This window comes from Podarcis liolepis (assembly GCF_965112155.1).
Source record: "Podarcis liolepis genome assembly, chromosome: 9".
Lineage (NCBI taxonomy): Eukaryota > Metazoa > Chordata > Lepidosauria > Squamata > Lacertidae > Podarcis > Podarcis liolepis.
The window spans coordinates 6619658-6636533 of NC_139564.1; the positions used below are offsets into that span (position 1 = coordinate 6619658).

The following is a 16876-nucleotide window of genomic DNA, read 5'->3' on the forward strand; positions in this document are numbered from 1 at the left end:
GTGTGTGTGTGTGTGTGTGTATGTGTTGGGTTGTGGTTCTGTTTACTGGTGTTCACCCATGTAAATTAAAAACAACTCTCCTTGCATGTAATAAACTAACACATCACCCGGGAGAAAGATTTACTGCAGACCTTTCATTGATGTGCTTTTTTTCTATATGCAGGGAGAATTTTAGGAGGGGCAGCGTTAAAAAAATGCTAGGATTTTGTTTGTTTTTATGTAAACTGCTTGGAGATTTTTTATTATATCAAGCAGGGCATTTGTTTGCAAAGAACTTTAAAAATATGGCCCTGCCGCTTGCAATCTGACGGAACTGTCCAGAGCTGCAAAGAGCGATTGTGCCCCGTAATGAAATGTCATCAGCATTCTGATAACTCTTTGGGTTTCCCTTGATATTTCTGAAGCTGTCTTGTATGAAGATTTTGCTTTGCATTTCAAGGGCAACTCAATAGGCTCTTCTGGGAGCTGATGAATAAAGGGGAACACGTCACGTCTTAAACAATGCACTTTTTTTTTCTTTTTTAGGCAGAGTTGTGCGTGTATTTGGTACAAATAAACAAAATAATAATAATGTGCATTCTGGTTTTGCAAAGGTATACATAAATCAATCCAGCAGAGTTTGCATCAAATGACAGGAAGGAAAAACCCACTCTGGCTAATAAATACACTTGCAGATTGTTAAAAGGGAGAGAGAAAAGAGGAACGAGACATGAAATATCCAAAGATTCATTAAAGGAAATGTACACCTATGTACACATCTGTAAACAATAAAATAGAAAGATTATAAAACATCAGTCCAGCATTACAGTGGATGAAGCTTTCTTCCTTCCTTTTGTAGCATTGGTGAGATTTTGCTGATGTATGGAATTCAGTCAACTGTGCTGAGCAGACGAGGGAAATCTGGGGATCAGATAGATCTGACATACACAATCCATATGCTACATCCATTGTCCAACATAGGGCTCTGCATTTGGTCGTTGCTGCTGCTGCTGTTTTCCTTCCCGCTGCAGAAGAGGCAAGTCTTCTGAATAATGAAACAGAGGCTTGCCTCTTCAGCGGTGGGAATTTTCTGCAGCAAAAGGACCAAGAGCAACGTGCGCATAGCCCTGTCCTACATCTGCATGACCCTTCTTCGGATCACTCACTGAGTATGCATTCACAGATTCATGTGCTTATGCATCTATCCCTGGATTCATGGGCTGATTCTTTTTATTGTTAAACTGTTGAAGTGGACTAGAGTGGATTTTCTCAGAAAGTCTGGGCATGTGATCCCTTCAACACCCTGCCAGACTGAGGTTCGCTACAGCAACTTTGCAATATTATTATTTTTTTCTGGATGCAGGCCAATGTGATCTGGATACTTCATTTTCTTTTTTTGAGTATTCACAAGCTTGGCTTAACACACCAGCATTTCACGAGAAGTTGACCTGACACGTAAATTACAAGCAAGCAGAAACAGTTCTATTTATTAGTCCTAACCTGGGCGCTGACTCTTGTGATCTCCCATTCGTAGGTAATCAATGTGATCCTGTTGAGACCGTAATGACTGCATATATGTTTGGTCACTCGAGGCAACGGAAATGTTTGGTTGCTGACGCAATCCAAGGGTGGGGTTGAGGAGTTGGAAGGGACCACAAAGGCCATCTATTCCAGCCCCCTGTGATGCAGAAATCTTTCTCGCTCAATGTGGGGGATCTTTAGGGAAACCTGGTTCTGAACCTCCAAAACATCTGGACACATGCAGATGCTTTGCTCCTATATTCCGTGGGAAGGAGTGCTGGCTAGTGATGAACCTTCTCGTATAAGAGACTGCAGAGCAACTAGCAAGAGAGCATTTTCACAGACTCCACAGCATTGGAATCCACCTTGAGGCCATCCAACCTGACCTCAAGATGTGGGTATACTGTTTCTGACCAATAGCCAGCCTGCCTAAACACCTCATGTAAAGGAGAGCCTCCAAACCCCAAGGTGGTCTATCACACTGCAAAACCTTACCATCAGGATGTCTCCCAAAGTTTAATCAAAATCTGCTCGCCGGCCATTTCTAACTGTTGGCTCCTAGCTTGCACTCTGGGGCAAGAGAGATGCCCGACAGCATATCAGTATATCTGCATGGCAGCCCTTCAGATGTTTGGAGACAGCTATTCTGCCTCCCCTTCCCCATCTTCCCTCTCCCCAGGCTAAACATTCCCAGCTCTTTCTACTGGACCTTGTAGGACTTTATTTACCATCCTGGCTCTTCTCCTCTGAACATGCAGCGGCGTGGAATAGAGAATTAGAATGTGTTACACAAGCTAAACAATGGAAAATTGCTTTAGGATCTATGCAGAATGTTTCCCTCGATCCAAAATTGAGACTGAGCCAGCAAAAATGGATGTTTGGGGTGTATTGGGCTCCACAATTTCTTTATAAGAAGTATTGTCTGATACAGAAAGATGCTGGAGTTGTGATGTGGAAAATGCCACCAGATAGACTCCTTTTGGGTCTGAAGTTGCTGTCTGTATCAATTTTGTGCTGGCAGAACCTTTGATATTTGCAGATGTTCGTGTACTTTTCAATCATATTCCTGTAGCATGTATCAGGACAACTAAAGTGGATTTTCTGAGCTGCTATGGTCACTTAAAGACCTTAACTTTGTGCCTGAAAGAATAAATACCCACCATCTATTAAGCAACAGTCTGAGGACCTCACCACACCCTGGCTAAATTGGAAAACATATTTTCTATGAACTCCAGTCTTGGGTGGATACCAATCTGGGCCTCTGGAGGGCTTACATCAACTTGTATGCATGCTTATTTTCAAATGGATTTTAATTGCATTTTTAATACGAGCTGACCAGGTTTTGTATCTTTATGTTCATTTTGTTTTATTTCCCTTTCGTCGTCGGGGGTTGGACTAGATGATCCGCTGGGTCCCTTCCAACGCTACAATTCTGCACCTAGGATCGGACACAGTTCTCCAGATACAAGCTGACCATCTCTCTTTTACACTCTCTGTGCTTAAAACAGAGTGGCATCAAAGGACAATTGTGGCAGCAGATGGCAGGGCGGGATTCCGTTAACAAATTGTAAGTGTTACATGGGGGCTTAGCTTAGCAAAGCTGCAAACAGTTCATTGTTACTAGAAAGGAACTGCTTCCCCAATTGTGTATGCATTGCAATCACAGCAGTCAATGCTCCAGGAGAGAGCATATGTTTAGTATTCTTGTTAAGAACCTGATTTATCTCCTCCACTCACTGTGCAACATCCGCCATATATATATATTGCTGCCTAGGAAAGCTCAAGTCACAGCAAAGCCCATCTTACAGCAGCTTTTCATGTCATGGGAAAAGAATGGTTGCCTGCAAAAGCTTCGCAGGAAGCACTGCCCTCATGGCACCCAATAATTGCCCTCAATTGCCCTCGATCATGTCCTCACACGGCCAAATACCATTGGCTATATAGCAGCGTGACACCATCATGCTCACAGCATGGTATCTTTGGGCAAGAATGACTAAATGTCCGGTAATTTCCAATGTTTTTAAATACATCTTTCCAACCGACCAAAATGTCTATCTTTAGTTTGGGGGGGGGAGCAAAACTAGAGAATATTCATTTCATCCTGACTATTACCTCAACATTTGTGAAGCATCATGCGCAGAAATCTGTGCATTGCATGGATGCTATCCGTTTTGATCCCAAATCAACAGAAATCCACAGATTTTAGTAGTACTCCACATTAACTGGTTTAAAAAAAAATAAAATTCTACATTCAAGCCTTCCCATTGACCTCAAGTGGAATTTTGACTCTGCGCCAACGGGGTTTTGATGGCCAGTCAAAGTTGTTTCCTTATGAAAACAACTACAGGCGGCGTTCAATGGCTACGATGCTATTTTCAGCGTTTGGGTTTGATTCGTAGTTGCTATGGGCCATGATTTGCTGGCTGCCACCCAGGTCCAAATAAAAAACGAAAGGGATTGTGAGGGGGGAGGAATCACGTTTTGATCCAAGTTGTCCTATTGGGAATTTTGCCAGGGATTTAAGAAATCTGGGGGTTCAGAATTTTGCCAGGGATTTAAGAAATCAGGGTCTACATGCAGTCGCTGGTTCTTTCCAATCATTAATTTTGGCAAATGTTATCTCAGAAACACACGCAGACCAGATGGAGTTGTGTAATCAGGGCCAGTTTTTGCCTGACATTATTGGCTGCCTTGGGGGAAATATTTTGACAAACACCAGAATGGCCGTCTGAAATTCATCTAGTCGGCGTGTGCTGTGACAGCACAGAGAAAAGGGAATAGAAAAATGTACATACAGACCTTTATTGCTGTCCCACCATCTACCTACAGTTCCTTCCTTCCTTCCTTCCTTCCTTCCTTCCTTCCTTCCTTCCTTCCTTCCTTCCTTCCTTCCTTCCTTCCTCCCTCCCTCCCTCCCTCCCTCCCTCCCTCCCTTCCTTCCCAGTGGCATGGCGTGGGGGGTGCAGGGGGGGGGGGCCGGCCGCACCGGGTGCAACATCTGGGGGTTAGGGTTAGGGGGCGCAAATCCACGGGTTAGGGGGCGCAAATCCATGGGTTAGGGGGCGCAAATTACTTGCCTTGCCCCAGGTTCTGACAACCCACGCTACGCCACTGTTCCTTCCTTCACTTTTCTCACTGTAAAATCACAGTTGCTACCCTTGGAACGCAACTGTAATCCTTAGTTTAGAGGTTGAATCAAGCTGGAAACCTTTGCAAGTCCTACCAGTTTTTCCTTCTTTGGTCGATGCTTCTGTTTTGTGCAAATCTAAACACTCTCAGAATTCTGGGTCCTGGGCATGAACTTGTGCTTCCATCAAACCTGTGCTTTCATTCTTGTTTCAAGTTTCTAGTCTTTATGACCACAAAGAGTCACTTGAAAGCATGTGGGCAATGAGAGGCGCCAAGCTGGCTAAATAAGATTTCTGGCAGTCGGGTGGGGATTGCTTTCCACGCATAGAATATGCAGTGATTTCCCCTCACCGTTGAGTGACCGTCATCAACTCATAGACATTTGGGCCTCCATACAAACAGACAATCATAGCAGTTTGGACTCATGTGGAGGGCTGGTTGTCTGCCACACCCAGTGATTGTGGCAAAGTGAATTTTATCACAATTCCCTAACCAAATTGGAAATATTGGGTAGTTTGCAAATTGTGGGATCCAGGGGAGGTGGTTAAATTCTCCTCGCCGTGTGAATGAGTCCACTGGTGAAGCTGACAATCTCTCCAAACGGATTAAGGAGACCTGGTCTCCATCCTTGGTTTTTTTTAAAAAGGTCCCTGTTGTAATACAGAGGTACCTCTGGTTACGAATTTAATTTGTTCCGGAGGTCCGTTCTTAACCTGAAACTATTCTTAACCTGAGGTACTACTTTAGCTAATGGGGCCTCCTGCTGCCACCGCACCGCCGGAGCACAATTTCTGTTCTAATCCTGAGGTAAAGTTCTTAACCTGAGGTACTACTTCCGGGTTAGCGGAGTCTGTAACCTGAAGTGTTTGTAACCCAAGGTGTTTAGAAGCCAAGGTACCACTGTACTGACTTGACCTCACTTCATAGCTAAGTTACATTTGATCTGCTTTTAGGATTTCTGCTGTTTTCGGCATTTATTTTAAATTTAAAGAACATCAGATTTGGGTTCTTCAAAACTCCAGGTAGAAAGCAAGCTTCTAGACCACTTTGTTGCAGGAATAAATTTTGAAAATGGGGACATCTCCTGTTCTCTAAACCTGGAGTGGACAACCTTTTTCAGACAGAGGGCTGCACGCTGGCAGTGGGTGGAGTCAGAGGCAGACATGGGCGGAGCAATGAATGCAAATGCTACCTTTGTACAGTAGGCATGTTTCTGCACATTCACACAAACACACATTGCTCTCCATCTTCCATCCAGAGAAGCAAAAGGCATCGTCAGAATTCAAGGGCACACTTGAGCCAAGCAGAAACACTCGGGATGCAAAGCAGGGACAGTGAGGGGCGTGGCCTGAGGAGAGGGCGTGGCCTGGAGAGTGTTCCAAGGGCCTGATAGGGAGGCCTTGGGGGCCGCATTTGTGTCCCTCAGAAAGTTGCACTCCAAGCAGATATTCCCTCCGTCTTGCTTTCTCCCTCGAAACAACAATGACATGAAAGAGATATTCTGTGTTAAGACTCTGTTCCTCCTCCCCTCTGGATCAAGGGGTGGAGCTTCTGCAAGCTCTCTGATTGGCTACCCTCTTTCCCCCTCTTGCCTGAGGTCACATGCCCTTACCTCTCCTGCTTCCATGTTATGTACTGAGTTGAATAGGATCCAAAATGCAGCAGTCTGATTGGTCCTAGAACAATAGGATCCAGAATGCAGCAGTATGATTGGTCCACAGGAGCCACCAATCCAGCTCCAGGTGGAAGTGAATCCGCAGCCTGATTGGCCTACAGGTGAATCCCGGAATTAGCCAATCACGTGGGGCCCATTGTGTAAATAATGTATATAAAGCAGACATCCTGGGGGAACTTCCATTCCTCCTCACCACTATGAGTTGAATAAAGAGCATGAAATCCACTCTCGACTCCAAGTATATTTCACTCCACATGGCCCAAAATTGCAGTTTTCTGCAACGAAGAGCTCAGAATAAAGAGTAACAGTTGGGCAAATTTATGCAAAAAACCCCCAAACCCGTCTATTGACTTGTGCCATTAATTTATGCATTTCAGAGTTTCTAGGCAAATACTTGGGGTTTCCCCAGTGCCAAGTATGGGGGGGGGGCACAGATTAAAAAGGGTTTCCCAACCCTACCAAGACCACCCCCCTTGCCTATAAGAGAAACAAATACTTCTCACTGCTTTGTCTCCTGTGCTGACAAACTCTTCTTCCATGGACTACCCCAACGCTCATGGGAGTCCGTTGAGCTGGACCTGCCCATGTAGACCTCGAAGGGTCCCATCCAGATCCATGGCGGATTCGACCGCAATATTCTGAGCACCAGTACAAAATGGGGCACCCCAAACCTGGGCTTAAAATCGGGTATTTGCCAACCATCTTTCATTCCGGTGGACTTTGCCCGGTGGAAAGAACAGGTGGCAACTTCTCCCCTCGCAGATTCCAAGTTTGATGACGGCTGAGGGAAAGGACCGGGTTCAAATCAAACAGTTTATAATCTGCCTTATCCTGAGTCAGACACAACTGAATCAGTATAGCCTACATGGCCAGGCAGAGGCTCTCCAAGGTATCTGGCGGAGGAGACATTTTCTTCCTCAGTTTTTGCTACCTGAGACCCTTCTTGGACGGTAGATGGCTTGGGACAGAGCATGGGGCCTTTTGTACTCAAAACTCGGGCTCCCGCACTCGGCTCCCAGGGCATCCACTTGAGTCTACCTGCCCCCCTTTTGACAGCCAACCACCGCACAAGAGACATTGACAAAAGAAAACGGAACCCCAAAGGGCAGAGATCCCTGCTGGCAATTAAATATCCGTCTCCTTAAGCCCGCAGGACTCGGAGTCCGTCAAATCGTCATACATTTGGTACTCAATGCACTCCATGAACTCATTGGGGATCCCGATGGAGACCGACTCCACCTCCGTCTTGTACGAGGCCACAGCGCCCCCTTTGACGGAGCTGCCCCGGATTTTCTGCGAGAGGCTGTTCATTTTTTCCTTCAGCTGGGTGGAGGGCTTCTGGAAAGGGGAAAAGAGTCTCCACCTCTTGAAGTTCAGAGTCCTCCGTTTGCTGGCTCTTTCCAAGCTGCCCGAGTTCAACATGAAGGAGCCGTTGAGCGTGGAGATCCTAGACCTGCGCTCCCTCTCGGAGTTTTGGCCCGACCCGTTCATGGAGGCCCCTCGCCAGTGGTTGTCGTAGACCCTCCAAATGGGCCTCCTCCTCCTCCGGCACTGGCACTTGAGGAGGCGGGTGAAAGCCCTCTTGAACTCTTTGCTCGAGCAAGGGTAGATGATGGGGTTGACGCAGCTGTTGAAGTAGCCCAACCAGAAGATGACTTTGAAGAGCATCCCCGAGGGCTTCAGGGAAGGGAAGAAGGAACCTGGGCGGGAGATGGGAGAGAAAACAAGGCAAGAACGTAAGAATGGCATTGCAGTGTCAGACCACAGACCTTAGCATCACAGAATCTTTTTTTCTTTTAAATTTTAATTATACTTTTCAGATATATACTTTTCACTGATTTTACAATCATTTTGACTTTTTTTATTGGTACACCAAAAAAGAAAACAAAAACAAATGAAAATATTGATAAACACAATATTAATTACAAAACAGTAAAGCAAAAAATGGCCTTTAGCCATTTAGCCATTTAGCCATTTTAAAACTAGACTTCCTTCCCCCTCTTTCTGCAGCTCCTTAAATTTATTTTTAATATCTTCTGCATTATCTAAATTATCTTAACTTACTCATTTACTTATCTTCTTTAAATATATAATCTTATGTAGCTGCAGGTTATTACAGTAATCTTGTCAGTGTTTTTATCTGTTTACAATTTGTCTGTAAATATTCAATAAACAATTTCCATTCTTTTTATAAAAAGTTTGTTCTCTTGATTTCTTATTCTTCTGGTAAGTTTTGCCATTTCTGCATATTCCATAAGTTTTTGTATCCATTCTTCCTTTGCTGGGACTTCTTCTTTCCATTTTGGGGCAAGTAACATTCTCGCCACTGTAGTCGCATACATGAATAAATTTCTATACAGTTTAGGTAGTTCTATCCCTCTTAGCATCACAGAATCTTAGAATTATAAAATTGTAGAATTGTAGAGTTGGAAGGGACCCAATGGTCATCTAGTCCAACCCTAGCAATGCTGGCATCTAAATATCCCTTCTAGACATTTGAAAGCAGCCCTGGGTAGGGACGTTTTTAGTGTTTGATGTTTTATTGTGTTTTTAGTATTTTGTTGGGAGCTGGTCAGAGTGGCAATCCAATTAGATGGGCATAATAATAATAATAATAATTTATTATTTATACCCCACCCATCTGGCTGGATTTCCCCAGCCACTCTGGGCGGCTTCCAACAAAATATTAAAATGCAACAGTCTGTTATACATTAAAAGCTTCCTTAAACATTACTATTCCTTATTATTATTATTATTATTATTATTATTATTATTATTATTATTATTATTATTATTACATCCCTCCAACAGTCATGTCTGGAGAGTGAGTGTCGACCCTGCAGAGCCAGAACAGTTCATGCAGAAGTGGAAGGTTTCACCTGGCTCAGGAAAACCCAAGGTTTACAGAAGGATCACATTGCATCCCGTTGCAGACTTCACATGCTCAGTTGCTATGGAGTGCTGACTGCTAGAGAGGGGGACACTGGAAAATGGAAGCGTGTCTGAAGAAAATGGAATATCCTGCAAGAGGGCATGGCTGGCTGGCTAGGACCCTAAACTAGAGCGATCCATGCTGCAGCAACATCTGTTTAACCTGTAACTGTGTCTGGTCTTCTGGGGTTTGAAGCCTCTCCCCCTACACATCAAACACTGACTCTAACTTATTGCATCCCTCAAAACTTATTTACACTGTTGAATTCATTTTAACGCTGCCAGCGTTTTCAGCTGTACACAATTATTTCCCACACATTCTATAAACACTTTCCAATCTTTTTTAAACATATGTTCTTCTTGTTCTCTTATTCTATATGTTAAGTTTGTGAGTTGTGCCTATTCTGTCAACTTAAGTTGCCATTCTTCTTTGGTTGGGACCTCGCTCGTTTTCCATTTTGGGGCTAACAAAACATGAGCTGCAGTAACAGCACACATAAATAAGCTTTTTTGACACCTGGGAATTTCAGCCTGAATTATCCCCAACAGAAAGGACTCTGAATTTTTTTGAGAAAGTACATTTAAACATTTTTTTCAATTCATTATGGATCATTTCCCAATACTCTTTTACCCTTTTACAAGTCCACTACATCGGAAAGAATGTTACCTCCATCTCTTTGCATCTCCAGCACTTATCTGATTCAGTCTTATACATCTTAGCAAACCTACTCTGAGTTAAATACCACCCGCAAATCATTTTCAAGTACTTCTCCTCCAAAGAATAACATGCTGTGAACTTCAAGTCACTTTTCCAGAGTTTTTCCTAGACATTAAAATCTATACTGTGTTCCATATCTATTGCCCAGTGTGTCACTGAAGCTCTAACAAGCTCGTTTTTTTGTTGGGAAGTCCCATTTGATACCTGTGCTCAGACCATCAAGGTGTGGTCCAAGGTAGAATGGGGGTGGGATCCTTTCTGGACCCCAGATCCTGACCCCAGAGTTATGGCCTCAACACATTCCTGCAGGGCTGGATTTAGGTTTAATGAGGCCCTAAGCTACTGAAGGTAATGGGGCCCTTTATACGCCCAGCTGCCCTCGTCAACAACAAATTGTCGCTGTTTTTTGTGTTGAATATATCTGTATAGTAATTTATGGACCTAATAGGTATCTAAAGCCATTTGCACATGTTGCCATGCAACCAGTCCATGCAGAATGTAAAAAAAAAGGTAAAGGGACCCCTGAGCATTAGGTCCAGTCACGGACGACTATGGGGTTGCGACGCTCATCTCGCTTTATTGGCCAAAGGAGCCGGCGTAAAGCTTCCGGGTCATGTATCCAGCATGACTAAGCCGCTTCTGGCGAACCAGAGCAGTGCATGGAAATGCTGTTTACCTTCCCGCCGGAGCGGTACCTATTTATCAACTTGCACTTTGACGTGCTTTTGAACTGCTAGGTTGGCAGGAGCAGGGACCGAGCAACGGGAGCTCACCCCATTGCGGGGATTCGAACTGCCGACCTTCTGATCGGCAAGCCCTAGGCTCTGTGGTTTAGACTGCAGCACCACCCGCGTCCTGACATGCAGAATGTAGGCACCCTATATATAGAAATGAGCAAATCAGTGATATTTTAGGGAGCAGGCTAGCAGGCGGGACCCATTACTTACATCACAGGAGCCTACACAACACAAAACACTGTTGCTGTAGGTAGGTTTTATTTTATTTGTTTTTAATCTTATACTTTGGAAATGTACATCCAGTTTTTTCCTTTAAATTTTTTTTGGGGTCCCCAAGAGAGTTGGGCCCTAAGCTATAGCTTTTTTTTAGCTTATATGCATTTTTAGCTTATATGTATATGGCACTACATTCCTGTGATTATTCACGTCTCTGGATGGATTGCTCATGCAGTGGCACCCATGGCGGCCAGCCCCTGCTTCTTCACCAGAAATGAATCCCCCTCACCCATGCCCTTCCCCTCACCTCCAGGTCATAATGTGATGGAGGGAACCAAGAGGACTCCATCTCCAGCGATGCAGAGACCGAAATCTCCAGGCCCTGATTCACACCTGTCCCAGAGTCTAAAGAGGATCGAATAAATTACAGAGCAACTCTAACCACCCCTACTCAGAGTAAGTCCCACTTGGGTTCATAGAACTGTTGGACAGGATGCCCAGGGTTCAACCCCATGCAAAATTTCAGTGGGATTTACTTCGAAATAAGCGAGATTAGGATTGAAGTCTAAATTTGTTGACTCTAGACTGGCGTCTCCAAACCTCATGGATCAAATCTACACTTCCAGGTGCCATAAGAAAGCTGCAGAGATAGCGCAGGATAGTGCGCACTCCGGAAATGATCTCTTTCAGCTTCTGCCTTCTGGAAGAAGGTACAGGGTTATAAAGACTAGGACTAGCCGCCTGAGAAACAGTTTCTATCCAAATGCGGTTTTGGTTTTAAACGCAGTGTAAGGAGTCTCTATGGGAGTATATTGTATTTAATTATGGGGTATCAGAGTGTTTAGGGGGCTAACCAGGCTGGGATAGCTGGGATAGCAGGCTTGTTGGTTTTTGAATGTCTGATGTAGATTTTTGAATTTTGTTGTTCTGTATGGGACAATGACAATAAAGATTCGTATCATATCGTATCAATACGCTTTAGCATGGCCCCAGGCTGGGGTAGATGGGGTCTGTAGAGTCACAGAAAACAACAGCGACAATTTGTATACCATCCTATACCCGCAGGTCTCAGGGCGGTTACAACACAATATAAAAACACAAAATACATGTGAAAAACAAAAACAAAAAAAGCGAATGTAGAGTTGGAAGGGACGCCAAGGGTCACCTAGTCCAACCCCCTGAAATGCAGGAAGTCTGATGCATCTGGAGGGCACCAGGTTGGGGAAGCCTGGTCTACGTTATAACTGGGAATGGATTGTGTCTGGGTGTTCGTGTGTTAGCCCAGCCTCGGCCGAAACCTCAAGGCGAGATTCTTCTCCCAAAAGCGATAATGAGAGCTGGCCCTAATGCCATTATCCATTCCTGGAGTTTTGCCTTCAGAAATAGAAAGTGGAACGGCTGAGAAGCCAGCAGGGCCAGTCCTTTGATTGTGGCATGATGTTCTTGGATAATTGGAAGAGGCTTTCTTGTGCAAGCATCAAATCCTCTCTTGTCTATTAATCCCCATTTGTCCCCATTAATCCCCCGTTAACCCTCTCGGAGTTCCGGCACGTGGCGTTGCCCATCTCTGTCCAGCAGATGGCTCTCTTGTACTCTGCCCGGCCTCCGTGGCTATTGCCCAGGGAACTCTAAGAATAACTCTCTGACTCAGCCTGACTGTTTTTTAATTTTAGATGAATCATGACGCTGCGTGACTGCGGTGTTAATTTGTATTATGGGTAAATAGCATGCGCTTCCAAGGCACTGGTGCTAAACCCCGGTGTCAAAACAGCTCCGAGGGGAGCGCTTGGCATCGCGGGGCAAGGAAACATCGGAATCCTGAAAGCGAGAACAGAAAACACCATCTCACAAGACAGCCCCATAGTTTGCTGGCTGAGAAAAGGAGCCTCCGGGACCTGTTTGTAGAGGGGAGAAAAAAACACACCCAGCAACATTGTGGGGGTCCTGAATCTGCAGATTCCAGGGCAAGTGATATATTCATTCACAAGAACATAAGTAGACCCTGAATACAGGCTTCAAGCTCTCGTGAGTTGCATTGACAAACCAAACACAGGGAAATTATGTATACAAAGTCAGACCTTTTGGCTCTCCAGCTCAAGGTTGTCTACGTGCCAGAAATGAACCGGATCTGGCGGGTGGGCCAAATCCTTAACTTCCTTACACCTTGCTGGCCAAATGAAAGGTCGATGGGGAAACTCTCTGGCCAAGCAGGTGCCATCACAATGCCATCAGGCAACGGTCCTCAGGACTTCAAAGCAGGCTTGAAGTCACAGAATCACAGAATTGCAGAGTTGGGACCACGGGGATCATTCAGTCCAACCCCCTGCAATGCTGGAATCTTTACGCCCAACGTGGGATTCGAACGCACAACCCTGGGATTGAGAGTCTCATGCTCCACCCACTGAGCTATCCCAGGTGATAGGGTGGTGACTTCAAGCCTGCTCCCTTCAGGGATTGTCTAGGCCAGTGTTTCCCAACCTTTTTTGGGCAAAGGCACACTTGTTTCATGAAAAAAATCTCGAGGCACACCACCATGCCAGATGGGGAAAGGTCACTTTTTACTTATGTAAAAAAAAAATAAAAAAATAGTAACAGCATAGAAGGTAATGGTTAGGCTAGCATCCCTCTTCCAAATATGCTAGGTTTTTATTTGCAGGGAAAGCATTCAGCACTGTCATTTTCCCATCTGCCATCTGAATTGGTACTATTCTGGGTCAATTTACTCTGCTGCATGTGTAGATGAAAATGGCACCAAGTGTGGGGGAGGGAGCAGAACAGGTTTCAGATACAGTATATTAAGCATACACGTACTTCAGATTGAACTGGTTGCTTGCTTTGCAAGTTTTCATTTCCCAAATGACTGCCTTGGCAAGCGCAATACCTACCAGGCTCAACGCCGGTCTCGCGCTGCCGCTTCCCGCGCTCTCAAGGACCCGGGAGGAGGAAGGCGTGAAGGGAATACCGAAGGTGCGAAAACCTCGCGCATGCGCAGGCCTTCCGCCTGCGACAGCCCAGTAGGCCGGCCGAAGTGAGCGACGATGGGATGTGGGAGGGAGCTCGCTCGCCGCCCCGCGTGTGCCTATGTGGGGCACGTTACAGCCCCGTGACGTCAGCGCCACGCAGGCAGCCAGGCAGGCAGATGGCGAGAGCCCCGCGCTGGGCGGCCTCTCCTCGCCGCCGCCGCCCCGCCTCTCGCCGCCCGACTCGCCCGCCTCCCTCCCAAGGCACACCAGGCAACGTCTCGCGGCACACACCGGTTGGGAAACACTGGTCTAGGCAATGTCTAGGCAACACGATGACCATGTACATGCGCAATAAACAATCTTTTATAGAATTCCTTCAAACCATAACAAGTCCAAAATGAAATCTTTAGTCTCAAAGTCTCTGAAAATCTTTGAATGAAGCGAGGTACCAGACTTTGTACGATGAAAGACAAGCTGTGAAGCTTTGTGTATTCAGCAAATATGATGTCCAACACTGAACGGTGATTCCGGATACTGACTACTGTTTTGTAGAATTCTTCGCCAGTGTGGGGGGAGGATATAGAATTGCTTCATAAACCCATCTTATTTTGAATGAATGTATGTAAATGAAAATATCAAACGCTGTGGACCAGTGCTCATGTAATAACGTAGTCACTGCTGCATGATAGAGCCGGGAGCTTCGTGATTTGCTGACTTGCTGATTTTAATCAGCAAATATTAACCAGTAAGGCTGTGAGTAAAAGCACACCCTTGCTTAAAAGTTGCAGTTATTTTGGAGCTGGTATGTTGTTAACTGTACCAGGGAATTAAAAGGAAAAAAAAAAGAAACATTGAAGATGGACGCCCCTTCTAACAAGAGATTTTAGCTTGGAAAGATGTTTAGCCTGGAAAAAAGGGAGTCTGAGAGGAATTTGAGAGCCATCTTCAAATATCCCAGTGGCATGCTTGTTTTTTCCTGCTCCGGAGGGTAGGACTCGAACCCAGGGCTTCAAGTTGCAAGAAAGGAGATTCCGACTAAAAGTTTGGGAAAAAACTTTCTGACAGTAAGAGCTTTTTGGCAGCGGAACAGACTCCCACGAGTAGTGGTGGACTCTCCTTTTTAAGCAGAGGTTGGATGGCCATCTGTCATGGATGATCTGGTTGAGATTCCTGCATTTCAGGGGGTTGGACTAGATGACCGCTGGGTCCCTTCCAACTCTAGGATTCTATGATTAGTCTGTGTTGTTTCTTAAATTGTCACACATCTCCCCAAAAGAGGAGGTCACGTGCTATGCTCTCTCTCTCTCACTTTTAAACAAAACAGCCGAGCTATTATTCTGGAATCCCAGGCAGGGATGCAGCCAGAATCTTTGAGAGGTTTCTTGTGCCGCAATTGGCAAGCCTCAAGTCCCTTTTGGAAGGGCATTTGTTGATCACCAGACTTGCATTCTGGAGCAGCCTGGAACCGACTCCCAAAATACCTTGGTGATGCTCTTTTTTCGCTCTCCCCCTTCAACTCCCTCCTCAAAAGCCAACCGTTCTGTGAAATAAACACCCCCCCTTAACCTTCTTCCCTTCCCCTCATTGCCCCTGCGGTGTGGCAAATTTAGGACTGAAAGTTCCTCCAGGCAATGATAGCTCTGTCAGTAGAGACTCATAATCCCTGTCTTCAAGCCCCACGTTGGGCAAAAGATTCCTGCATTGCAAGGGGTTCAACTAGATGGCCCTCATAGGCCCTTCCAGCTCTATACTATTTAAAAATAGTATAGTATTTAAAAATAAATACTATTTATTTTTTATCCGGCAAAGCAGGTCCAACATCCTCCGGCAAGGCCCACCGGCACTGACACCTGCCCTGGGTCTGCGAGCCACCCTTTTGGATTTCCCACAATGCCCCAGGGCATTATGGGAAAGGTAAAAATGGTGGCTTGCAGCTGGTCCCCGCCATCGCCGAGCAAGTCCACGGTTGGGGGCCCACCGATATAGGAGTGGACCACCAGAGAGCTATTTCCCAGAGAGACATAAAAAAAAAATTACCAATATTTCTGGAGTGAGGATGGACTGTTGTGGTCTTTATTGACCAAATTAGATGCTTTGTGTTATGTACTGAAGTTCTCACCCTGGGCCAGCAAGGGAATACTGTAGATAGTTTTCACTCAGGTCCGCATATGCAAATAAGGGATTGAAAGTGATGTTCAGTGATTGGATAGTTACATAAAGTTGTTACTGTTGCTTTGTAGTTGAGCTCTATATAAGCAGGTTGGCTGAACCCTTCAGTTCAGTTCAGTTCTGGCCTGTGAGTAAACAAGAGCTGTCTGAAGAATCGCTGTGTCGTCTGATATGTTCACCCACAACTTAACACTTTGGGCTGTACCGGTCCACCCTGATTTCCCAAACAGCAGTGGTTTATTCCAGCAGGAAAGTAGCTTGCTTCTACATGGCTTCCTCTGCCCCTTTGGTGGGGAGAAAGGGCCTGGGAAAAGCATTTGGAAAACAGACAAGCCAGCCAGATTTTTTAGACCTTGGCTTGGAGGAAGGGAGAGATGGAGGTTGGGATATATGCAATTCGGCCGATAGCGGCAACTGTGCTCATCCACAACATTCATTTTCATTCAGGTGTTCCTGCTTTACGGAGGGTATTCCTCTGTTCGTTAGGGTCCTCTCTTTAAGGGGCTGTCTTGTCAAAGACCAGAGAATTGGGGGACCTGAGAAGCGGTGCCCACCAAGACCTTAAAACCTGGGCAGCAGACCGATTGCACTTCGACTGCAATTTCAGCAACTGTCTCTAACTCTTTTGCCTCTGTGCATATAAATCGGGGCATGCAAATACAATGCAAATGTAGAATCATAGAATCATAGAATCATAGAATCATAGAATCATAGAATCATAGAATCATAGAGTTGGAAGAGACCACAAGGGTCATCGAGTCCAACCCCCTGCAAAGCAGGAAACACCATCAGAGCACTCCTGACATATGGTTGTCGAGCCTCTGCTTAAAGACCTCCA

The 16876-nt window shown here is 45.4% G+C and overlaps 1 protein-coding gene and 1 long non-coding RNA gene across 2 annotated transcripts in view; one reads left to right on the plus strand and one right to left on the minus strand.

The window, feature by feature from the left end:
* Nucleotides 1-305: 305 nt before the first annotated feature.
* On the plus strand, nt 306-3580 carry LOC310686040. Its single transcript, XR_014515670.1, has 2 exons — nt 306-1968; nt 2002-3580. It is a non-coding gene; the product is annotated as an uncharacterized lncRNA (long non-coding RNA).
* Nucleotides 3581-3732: 152 nt separating this feature from the next.
* ADRA1D (adrenoceptor alpha 1D) overlaps nt 3733-16876 on the minus strand; it is a 65757-nt gene continuing 52613 nt past the window's right edge. The window contains exons 2-3 of the mRNA XM_083458832.1: nt 4613-8004; nt 3733-4340 (exon numbers count right to left, since the gene is read on the minus strand). Coding sequence (XP_083314958.1) covers nt 7430-8004 — 575 coding nt within the window. The 3' untranslated portion in view covers nt 3733-4340; nt 4613-7429. The remainder of the gene's footprint in view (nt 4341-4612; nt 8005-16876) is intronic.